The sequence below is a fragment of the Triplophysa dalaica genome, chromosome 22 (assembly GCF_015846415.1).
Source record: "Triplophysa dalaica isolate WHDGS20190420 chromosome 22, ASM1584641v1, whole genome shotgun sequence".
In the NCBI taxonomy this organism is placed as follows: Eukaryota; Metazoa; Chordata; class Actinopteri; order Cypriniformes; family Nemacheilidae; genus Triplophysa; species Triplophysa dalaica.
This window is the reverse complement of record NC_079563.1, coordinates 228,926-240,929: the sequence shown is the minus strand read 5'-3', so window position 1 is coordinate 240,929 and position 12,004 is coordinate 228,926. Positions and strand designations below refer to the sequence as shown.

The 12,004-nt window shown below is 38.0% G+C and overlaps 1 protein-coding gene across 2 annotated transcripts; it reads right to left on the bottom strand.

The window, feature by feature from the left end:
- Positions 1-122: 122 nt before the first annotated feature.
- On the bottom strand, positions 123-11,277 carry apba1b (amyloid beta (A4) precursor protein-binding, family A, member 1b). Of its 2 annotated transcripts, none has more exons than XM_056737334.1 (12): positions 11,153-11,277; positions 8,045-9,628; positions 6,910-7,014; positions 6,776-6,815; positions 5,591-5,736; positions 4,774-4,863; positions 4,456-4,659; positions 4,196-4,375; positions 2,398-2,610; positions 2,184-2,303; positions 1,963-2,103; positions 123-867 (listed from the first exon to the last, which is right to left on the bottom strand). In XM_056737334.1, exons 2-12 carry the CDS (start codon positions 9,581-9,583, stop codon positions 796-798), a joined length of 2,850 nt encoding a protein of 949 aa, XP_056593312.1. In that variant the 5' UTR covers positions 9,584-9,628; positions 11,153-11,277; the 3' UTR covers positions 123-795. The 2 variants fall into 2 exon arrangements, with proteins under 2 accessions (XP_056593312.1, XP_056593313.1); XM_056737335.1 differs by having other exon boundaries at positions 6,937-7,014.
- Between the last annotated feature and the right edge of the window lie 727 nt (positions 11,278-12,004).

The following is a 12,004-nucleotide window of genomic DNA, read 5'->3' as shown; positions in this document are numbered from 1 at the left end:
ATGAATAGAAGAGTTGTTTTTTAGAGGGGGAGTGGAGCTTTATGTTTTTGATTAAATATCAAATCGATTTTACAAAAATAATGATGTGCATTGATAAATTGTATAATAATCACTGCAAGAACATGAGTATTATCATTTTTATTTGCACGATGACTTAAATGAAAATAAATAACTTGATGGGTAATTTTTCATTTGTATCTATTATTACAGATTCAAAATTTTGGATCCGCTTGAATGTATTATATAATGCTGACGCCATGAGAAATGTGCAAAATGCTTTAGAAATGTCATTTGTGATATAGCTCTTTGCGATCATCCCGTGTCCATAAGGGAACACCCAAGTTGTGGTTTTAAAAATAAAATATATGGAAAGTACTATTCAAAATGACAAAATAAATTTGACTTATTTAATTACTGTATATTTATAGATGCATCGGTTCACAGCAAAATACAGACATTTATACCATTACTCTGTGCTCACTGCCATTCAGCTCTGTGTGGTAGCTTTTTAGGTCCAGTAGTGTGTTGTGCACATGATCGATTATCATTCATTTATCTTTGGTACTTGGATGAACACATTGAACTAATCCCAGTGGATAAATTGTGAGCTAACAAAAATCTGTTTAGACCCACAGAGGTTAAGGCAAGTCAAATGCTTGTGGAATCGTTTGGTTTCTATACTAATAGAATAAATACATCCAGTTAAATAAATGTGTAAACAGTTATATTAATCTTGAAATAAATATAGAGAGTGAATAAGCATATGTGAAGGTGATCTTGTAGCCCTGCCGAGGTTTAGATGTAGACGGGTTGTTCCTGGGCAGTGAGCAGTCGATACATAGCTGCAGGCATTGTCTTCATATGGATCTGAGGAAATGTAAAGACAGTGTCAGCCTAATAAAATTTCTCTCACTTGGATAGGAAAATTGTTTAAATTCTTATGCAAAATGTTTTTTTTGTCAGATGCTTGACTTCAAGCCTACCCTTGCAATCTGAACAACAAATCTGAAGCGGCCACATTTTGTTTGCAGTGTGTCAGTTTTTAAGGCAGTTACATAGATACATCCGCAGAGAAAAATAAGAGACCATTCCCAATTTTTCATTAAATCCCTATTTCTAGATGTATTGTGGTCAGTCTGTTCGATTTTAACAAAATCAAACCTCAAGTGTGACAAAGTCGTCCAACAGCAATGTGAAAGACTCACAGCATGAAAAGACACAAAATCTGCTTAGCAGTATAGCTTAGCAAAAAATATCTTTACCTGTTTCTCCAGTTTTCACAGAGATAATATTTTTATTTGAAATTTGGGAGACATATCCTATTTCAGACATTTGTCTGTTCGACAAACATCTGTTAAAGTGTTGTTTTTTGGTTTGACCTACTTTAAATAAATATTTTAAACTTTAAAGCTTTTATTTTTAGATTGTTAGTTATGTTGATTTTAGGAGCTATTTTGTTCCATACCTTTATTTGTTTATTTTAATGTTGCTATATAATTTATTTTATCAATTTAATTTATTATCATTTTAGGGCCTAAACCTATTTCAGTTGATTTCTGAAGCAACATTTATATATTTTGTTTAGTGTAAGTTTTTCCAATCATTTTTGGCAAAAAAATTTTTGATTGTAATAAAAATCTGACCCTAAAACTAACATTGTATAGTATTTGTTTAGAGGCAGAAAGTCAGGGTTATATTTATGATTTGCTTTATAAAGAACTACTTTTAAGCTTCCTGGTAGCTTAAATTATACTTAACCTGACATTTTTTAAAGACATTCACACAAGATTAATCTAAAAGCAAAATTTCTATAACAGTCTAATAATTCATTCAGAAATGACAAAATTCAGCTTGCCTAAAGTATATGTGAAGATTAAGGGGGGAAATCAAACACATTCTAACACCAAACTGTCAACTACATTTGTGTGCGTGCATGCGTGTGCGTGCATGTGTGTGAGTTACCTCTCCCACAGCATTTGACAGAATATGAACAATTTTCTCATGGGGTGTTGCCACTACGCTCTGACCGTTAATCTCGATGATGCGATGCCCTACCCGGACCCCACCCCTCTCTGCGATCCCCCCTCGCATGAGACTACAAATCTGTAAACAAAACACACACATTTGAAACATACTGACATCAAAGAACACAAACAATGAAAATACTTAATCTTAGTACCCACAATGCCATTCTGCACACTGAAGCCCAGTTGATAGCGCAGATCTGGTCTACGTATCAGAACCATGGTTACGGGGGGACACCTGACGATGTTCAATTTAATTCTGGATTGAGCTTTTAGACCCTGAAGATAATGGTAAGATATTGAGCCAATTGTTGTGAGCCATGCTGTAATAAATTTCTGAACTGTGAAACATAGCAGATATAATAAAACATACTTTAATGATACTCTGACACGTGGAGAGCGGGAGTCCGACCAGACTGGTGCCGTTAACAGTCATGATCTGATCTCCGATGTTGAGTCTTCCAGACTTGGCAGCAGGTCCAGCGTGCATCAGGCTGGCAATGATAACCGTGGGAAGAATAGAGCCCCAGCCGGACTCCACGATAACCACACCCAGAATCTCGCCTTTCTGTTTCTCTATGTACACCTGAAACAGACATAAACAAAGTCGGAAAACTGACTTAATGTTCTGCGGGCATCCCATTTTGAAATGCTTCATCACCTTTCTTATGGCTTGAAGGTTTTTAGGAATGTAAGATTAAGCAGATAAAGATACAGCTCATTGCTGCTGATAAAATGACAAGAAAACTAATATGATAAACAGAATAATATTTTCTTATATTACATCTATTGGTCATAATCATGGAAAAAGTAACAGTAACAGATTTGGTGTTGGCACAAAATCCAGGACATTAACTGTAAATGATCTGGTATGATCATCATTTCTACTGGTGTTTTAATTCTTTTAAGCACTGATCTTAAACGGGCACCCTTGAACGTTATCTCTATTGATACTATACGAGTCATAATCTGCTATGGGGTTAAAAGTCATCGTCCACATTTTATCAACACTGATATTTGACTAAAATAAGTCATCGAAATTCATGAATTGCTCACAAATACTTCTGTGTATTGTGCATGTTTTTTGACAGACATTTGGATATTCAAATGATGTGGATTTGAAAACACGTGGATTTTAGGGTTATAATGATTAATTCATTTGCCGGGAAGTATTCAAGAAAGTGACCGTTGATGAGTGTGTTATGCCAATATTATAGTTCTACAATTTCAACCGACAGCCAGCTCAAGTTTATGACAGATGTGATAACATGCATAAGGGATGTTTGAGAGGTAAATTTGTGGGGGTCTGGTAACACGAGGGGTTTCAGGCAGGTCTGGGTGAGCATTCGCTTTTAGATAGAAGTCACCTTTTCATCTGACACTTTAATTTTTGCAATTTTATGTGTCTAATACATGCATGGGCAACTCAAGACACACCAAAGACACAGAAAAACTTGTATTCGCGCCATATGACCCCTTTAAATAAATCACATGTAACTCAGAGAGTGACATGTTTGGCTTGTTGAAAAAAATAAAATTAGCTGTTGACTTTTTTTCACCAGTAAATTTAACGTTTTTTACGCACAAAGGGGTTTTTATTGTGCCTTATGGACAATTTTGAAAGATAATAACAACTCTGTTTCCATTTATTACACATGACAAACAAAGAGACAACATAACAAGGAAAAACAAAAAAAACATTTACAACTGAAACTAAACAAAAAATGTTATGTGAAATGCATGTGAAATTAAAAATATATAAATGATAAAAAACTAAAACAGGAAGCGCTTCTGCGCCAGTGTCTTCTGAAAAGGGTCTATAACCGAAACAATTTATTTAAACTCAAAATGCAGATCTCGTCGAAAATAAAAGTAAAAATGTATTTATTTATTTATCACTCTATTATTATCATATATTATTAATATTACAATTATTAATCACTCCTTAGCAGATTTTGTGGAAGATTTATTTATAAAAAAAACTGTTGTGCCACCATATTAATGATAGATTTAATAAAAACATTAAACCCCATTCTGAATGTGCACAACATTAGTATCTACTAATATATAATTTCTACAAAAGATAATAAAAATCATTCTTCCAACTGTCTCGCATACATCTCATCCTCTTTTACACCATTACTGTAACATCACGCCACTGGTCAACTTACGTCTTTGCAGTTTTCCGATTTGGAGAAGTGAATGAGGTCATCGTTGTACATGTCCTGAGTGTTGAGCAGATCGCTGTACTCTCTCTGGCTCAGGTCCTCTGGGTCAATGCCGTTGGCTCTCAGGAACTCCTGATAAGCGACGCTGAAGGCCTGACCAATGGACTGAGCGATCAGCTGAGCCTGATGCGGAGAACAGACCAATCAAGATCAATAAACAATAGCCCTTCGCTGAAGGAAACCAAAAACATAACCCCACTTACGTCTTCTGATTCAAAAACGTGGCAGATCATCTTGTACTGCCTCTGGTCGTCTTGCGCCGGGTTGGTGTGATGGGTGTCGGCGGCGTCCAGGTTTTCCTGAGCGCTCTGAGAGCGAATCATCTTCTTTCGAGCCATCAGCACAACCATGTTGCCGATGTCGGCTATGTATGAGATGGTCCTCAGCGGATGGTCCATCATGGCGTCCTGCCAAGATACCAAAGCTTTAAAATGGACCTTTTGCGCGTTTAAAAGTCTGTGAAACACACGCGTTCACATCAGAAAGAAAATGCATAGCATCAAAGTCATTTGAAGGTGTACCTGTGTGTAAGCGCTGAGCACTTTGATCCTCTGCGTGGATATAAAAAGATCCACCTCTGTGCTGGATGCCGTCCCGCTCTCTGTAGCTTGCTGATGCCATGAAGAAAGCAAAACAGTCCTCAAAAAATAGCACATTCTTATCTATAAATGTAAGAATTGCATATTTGATAGAAGACAAAACGAAGGCAGAAACATATTCGTCCATCTTAAGCCCAGTCTGGCTACAAAACTACACAGTAAATACTGTACCTTATTTCTGATTTTGGCCTGTTTCTGGGCTGTCTGCTCGACAAGGGACAAATAAAAACAGAAAGCGGTCAAAGAAAGCATGCAAACATAAAGGGCCACGGAGGGGGTCTCAGTCACCACCTGATTGGTTTGGAGGTGACGGGAACGCCCTGTCGTAATAAAACAGGATAGTATGACCGAGGGGGGACAGGGTGTCATGGTAAGCAGTCTCCGGCATTACAGTTTGTGAGAAACGCTATCAAACGTTCAGCTCTGATCAGAATGACATCAACGGCCCCAGAGACAAAATCTGACTCCCAGAATCAGCTAGATGTCACTCAGTTTTGTTTTCCTAACACGGGTGCGGTGGATGTTTATGACATGTTTTTCTTTTGTGACCTCAGATAGCTCCAGATGAAACCAGTATCAGTTTTTTGTAGATGACACTGTGCAAAGCGAGCGTTTGTGTGTGCGTGTTTGAGCACGTTCCAAAATGACAGACAAGAACAGCAGAAGCTGTGAACAATTGGTTCACAAGAGGAGACTCAGGCTTGCGTCCCTGGTCTATATATAACGGTGTGTTTCTCACCCGGACGCGAGTCATGGCCTCCTGGGCTTGCTGCATGCGTGCGCTCTTTGTGGGCGTTCGTTCTGACAGAAGCTGGGTGGAACCCAGGTAGTTTGCAGCAAAAATTATGCCGTCAATCAAATCCTCAGGGTCACATGGGCCAGGAACTGTGGAAACAGTCAGGCAGACTGTGAATGAAAACTAAACATCACATCTGTTCCTCTGCTATGATGTTTTACTGAATATCCATGATCAATGTGTATGGTACAGCTGATTTTACATATTTAAACTAAATGTTTTTGTACTGATTCTTACTTACAAACTTAAAGACAATAAATTATTTTAAATCGGGTCCTTCAACAAGTAACCCTTATGAAACAAAAATAGGGAACATACTGGAAAATCTAAAACATTCTAAAAAGTGCAGGTATTATTCAATATATTGTAATATATTAACAATGTATTATTTTATATATTGTGAAATATATATATATATATATTAAAAGGGACAGTCCACCCAAAAATGAAAATTCTGTCATGAATTACAAACCCTGTAATGTTCCATGCCTGTATAGATTACTTTATGTGGTTGAAAATAAAGATATTTGGATGAATGTTAGCAACTGGGATTTCTGGGGCACAATTGTATCTACCATACCATATTTTCATTTGTTCTGTTAAATACAAAAGAAGATATTTTGAAAAATGTAGGAAAACAAACAGTTCTGGGGCACCTTTGTTTTGACTACCCCAGAAACAAAACATTTTTCTAAATATCTATCTTTTTGTTCAACCGAACAAAGAAATTTATACAGGTTTTAAACTACTTAAGATTTCATTTTTGGATCGACCATAACTTTAATATGTTATTAAATTCTTATGATATGTTCTCTATATTCATAATATATAGGAAAATATGTTTTCTTTGCAAATGGGAACGTAATCGTTAGTTCACTTAAAAATCGAACAATACATTTTACTACCTGTACGACTTTCTTTCTTTGAAACTCATAGCATGAGTCATATGAGATTATTATATGCAAATTTTATGGTGTTGACGTTATTTTGTGCTTTTTTGTTTTTAAATTTCACTTTTTGTGTTCCATAGCAAACAATAAGGCCAGGAATGTTTGAAGTGAATTGAGGATTAGTAATGATGGAGGATTTTTTTTCAAGTGAACTTTTCATATACTAGCTTGAGCTTACCATCAACATATGTAGGGAAAGAGGCCAAACTTCTCCTCGTCTGAGAACCAAAAACACAATATAGATGCATTTACAGTGGAAGTGTAAGGAATGAGAATTAAGAATAAAACATAAGTCAAATAACACATTTTCACCTCTTCACTTGGCACACTGGGACTCACGTCTATATCCTGGTCCTCCTGATATGGAACTCCAGAGGATTCTGCTCCCGCAGGCAGTACTACATCTTGAATCGGAGACTATAAAAATGAAAAGAACCACTGTTTTCATATAGTGTACAAAATGTAGAATCATCATTGATAAAAAAAACTCGGACCATTTCAGACACATGGAATGACATGGAATGACATGGAATGACATGGAATGACATGGAATGACATGGAATGACATGGAATGACATGGAATGACATGGAATGACATGGAATGACATGGAATGACATGGAATGTGGAACTTTTTTCAGAGGTTGCTCTTTCACAGCTCAAGAGATGTGATGGAGATCTCAGTAGAGTTTCATTTAAGTATCAACTTAGTCTCAGATGTCAGATGTTTAGGAGATGTCTCCTAAAATTGATTAAGTGAAAAAACAGAAATCAAACTGTTGACAGTACAAACAGAGTATGTAGGTGTAAAATGAATGTTGTAGAGGTAAAATCATCTAGATTTGTTTACATTTGATGGGAAATGTTCGAATTTGAGATCTTCAATAGTTTTGACTTTTGATTACAAACTTGGCGAATCTGCACTCAGTGACATTGTTGAGATCTCTTCTAAAACTCTTGTGAGACTTCATTTCTCAGAAGAAATACAAACGCAGAAAAATTTTGAGACCGTTTCAAAATCGTTTTCAATATTTCTAAATTTATGTGTTAAGGTAAAATGATCATCTTTGTTTCATTCTGTGACCTACGAACAACATTTCTCTCAAATTTCAAGTAAAAATGTTTCTATTTGAATTTTTTGGCATAAAATTAATGCAAATTAAATCAGATCAAAGTAACAGAAAAGATGCTCTGCATTTTTTTCAGAACTTTAACATCGCAAAGAAAAGTAGTTCATATTAAGTTTTAAGCAATGCAACAGTAATATTTGTACATTTATTTAGGAAAAATCCAAAAATACATTTTTTGTGATAGCCTCGATTTTTATTTCATATGTCTTCCACATTGCTTCCACATATTTTCACAAAAAATATGATGCTCAAACTCTAAAATCTAGTTTGTCCCATTATGTCCAATTACATGAAACCATGAAAGGGAGGCGTGACTAACCGTGTTCTGCGGAGAAGACTGCGAGTGATGAGATGGTGACGGTGGATATGACTGAAACTGAGGTTGAATCTGAAAGTCATCAACGGGGCTCACGTCCCGTCTCATCACCCACACTGGCTCTGTGGGCTTGTCGGGCGTGTATGGCGAACGCACCGCCTTGATTTTTACCTCCTCAATCGCTTCCCTAATATCCTTGATGGCCAAAGACACAGCATCTCCTGAAGGTCTGAAAGACTCCGGTGGTTGATGCTGGGTTGGAGTGGAAGGTTTGTCGGGTTTTACCGTTTCAGTTTGCTCCTGAACTTTCAGTGAAAGACTGACTGAACTCTTCCTGACTCTCCGCGAGCGTTCAGCTTCATCTCCCGACTGTTCATCGTAATGGTGAAGCCTAGAGCCCACCGAACAAGGCTGACTGACGTCTTCCTCAAGGTTGCACTGCTCGTCGCATTCATCCATGGACGTGCTTTGGTTCCTCTCAAAGATTTGACCTTCCTCCGATGCTGGACTGGGATCTGGTAGGTCGTGTTGGCATGATTCTGTCTGATATGAAGTCTCCAGATGTGATTCAGGACTTAGTTGTGGGTATGAATCAGAGCAGGCCTCATGACTAGAGTCCGAGAGTTCATCTTGGTGGTCTGCATCATGATAACTATTATTACATTCTGTGTCCTTGTTTGTCTGAGTGTAACCAGTGGTAAAGTAAGCGGGGTTGGACTTGGGCTCGGCATTGTAAGAGCGAAGTGACTCTGGAAAGGATTGTTGAGACTGAAAAAGAGGTTTGTTTATCATTTGATGAGGAGATGTGGTGAAGGGTGGAACATCTACTCTGAGAGGGCTGGTTCTTTTACTTTCAGAACGAAAGGTAGTTTTTAAAGCTGGAATCTTTGAGGGACCGTAAACCTGTTCACTCTGTTCAGGTGTTTCTTTGGGGTAATCCTCTTCTTCTTCATTCTTTTTGCCAAACATTGATTTTTCCCGTTGCTCTTTCTCCTCCGACAGTTCCTTTGAGGGCTCTTCTACATCTGAATGAGCCGTTTGTGCTTCAACGGAATCAGCCTGGTCTCCATCGGGCTTATCTGTGATCGGTTCAGCCTGAGGAGATGGAGTCAGCAGTTCTTGAGAGGAATCCTCTGGAGACGTTTCTAAAGTTTGATCTGTTGTAGGAGTGCTGACTGCCTGTTGTTGTTCTTCTCTGTGCTGCTGTCTAGTTCTGTGCTGATGGAGTCTTTCTCCACTTCGATGGTGTCTGGGCAGTTGGCCAGCTTTTGGATCTGTATCTCCGGTCTCAGTCCGCCTGCGTTGTGCTTGACCGGGAACACGCCGCCTACGGTGATGCGGTGGAGCTCGGCTAGTTCCAGGCTGGTTGGCATGGTGATGCTGGTGATGACGGTGGCCTTGGATTTCTGCATCCGGATTGTGCAGCTGGCATGGTCTCCATCTTGGTCGACCTCCCTCGAGAGGAGTCCCATTTGGCTGCTTGCTGCGGTGAGGAGGAGGACCCCTCAGACCCACCTCATCTGGCTCCTCCTTATGGCTCATGACTCCGCCCACTCACTGCTCATTCTCTAGATGTTTCTGAACAGTCTGAATGACACACCAAAGTGATTAATATTAGTAATCAACAAGGCCAAATGATCTATGTTGACTACTGCAGCTTTTTATAGTTTATTAGGCAAATACCGAATACATTTTTGTTACATTTTTATACCCAAATTTGAGCCAGGGATGGTTGGGATCTAATAAATTGGTTAAGAACTGTATGGATTACTATGACATCATATTGAAAACCATGGTAATACATTCATTCTGGCACTTTTTAGTGGAATTTTAATCTCAAATGTGTGTTTAGTCTAAAACCAAATAGCTCTGACACCATCTCTAAAACGTCATGACACTACGGCTTTTTGACTACAATGATGAGGGATGCCAAACATACATTTATAAAAACGTACTTTTTAAAATGTTAGGAAATGAAAATAACACAACAAATACATGTAAACTTCATATCAGGCTGAATGTCAAATCATATAATGTTACTCATATGTCTGTCTTCAAAATGTAAAAAGGATCTTTCTCTCCCTGTACAGAGAGCTGGTTAATGGCACTGGCCCAGTCCCAGATGGCCTCACCATGGGTAGCCGCCATACTCCACCAGCACTGGGGTTCAGTACATTCATCTGTCAAACCTCCATGAAAACCCAAAGCCGGGGGATTAACCTCCCCATTAACCCCACATTCCCTTTTAGCACGTAACCTATTGTATTGTTTACAATGGAGTGCATGCATTTTAAGGTCGTTCTGCTTTGACAGATGTTGCCTTTTTTTGCCACTTTTTTAAATGAAACAGTATGATTCCTAAATAGAATCTAAAAAAATAAACAGCACTGTATTTTGCATTTATATAAATGATTTTATTATATTTTTATTAACAGCTTGTTTTTTTTCAGAAGAAAATGAAAACATAATGATGTAAAATTGTTTTTATGCTGTTATTAACAAACAACATAAAGTATAAAAAATATTTTTGAATAAAGTGAAAATTAAGGATAAAGTGTTCGATTATTCTCTAAAATACCCAAATAGGGAATAATGCGCAATTGGATTTATTCCAAAAAAGCAACAATGCCTCCATTCACCTTGACATTATGAAAATAAATCCAATGGCTTTGAATCGCAAAACAAAACAAAAAACGTTAACCGAATCATACTTCTTATATCAAAGAAGACTATATATATATAACAAATATTGTTATATATACAATACGAATATCCATGTATTTATTATTCGCAACTGCGATCTTATACAGGTATATAAAGCTGCATATTGAGCGCCCTGCGCAATAAACTAGTGATTTGTCAAAAAACACACTAATAAAAACTCAAATAAGATTGAATGTTTACTTTGTAACTTTCTAGTGCTAATAAAACTCAAAGACGCGTTATTTTCTAACGTAACGGGCCTGCGCTATTGCACACACATCATCCATCCCTATTGAATTCATCTGGCAGGTGCACCTACGGTAAGATCGATTACAGTCGGCAAAAAGGAGACATTTGACACAATCGCCTGTTTACAGCAGCATCTAATGTACAGCACAGTTCACTTACCTGTTATGAAAACAGGCACTGAAGAAGGGCTTTTCGGCTCGCCTTCATCTTCTGTTGCTCTTATCAACACATTGGGATTAAAGCAAACGGAGCGCCCGGATCTCAGACCCCTCCTTCAACATACAGTGACATCAGAGCGGATTATACACCAGTAAATGTCCTCCCTGCCCCCAAAACACACCGCGACACATCCCACCATCTGTTATGCTTTTGCTTCACTTTCTTTACCAAGACACTCATTTTAAATGAAACGTTCAGATGGTATTTTTCTCAGGTCGTCTTTCAGAATCTGCTTTTTGTGGCATGTCAACTGAAGAATAACTTTATATGTTTCTGACCTGTCATTAAAAAAGCTATCCTACGCTATTAAAATAAACGCAATAACCCTTTTTGGATTATTTTGTCGTAAAATGTCAAGACGTCGTCGTCGGCTTTGTTTCTGTCGCGTCGCGCTCGGTTGCTCAGCCAACAGCGAGATCTCATTGGTCCGAGAGCTGGTAGTCCAGCCCACAGGAATCTCTTTGGTCCATTCGCTGTCACACCGCTGTAAAGATAAATGTTTGATTGGCAGTTCACTGTGTAAAGAAGGACAGTGCAACAGGGTGGACCTCAGTAACAGTAGCCTACTTGTGATAATATACATTATTACTGATATTAAAACACTATGACCTAATATCGCAGATCCTGATTGGTTATTCTCATTACTGGCCCTTTGTCACCCTCATGTCGTTTAAATACACTCTTAAAAGACTGTGGGGACTGTAGATTAAAGGTTCCATAAAGAGGACATTGACCCATCTGAGCATCTGTGGGGTGTGCTGGATTACACCCTGTGTACAACATCATCGCATA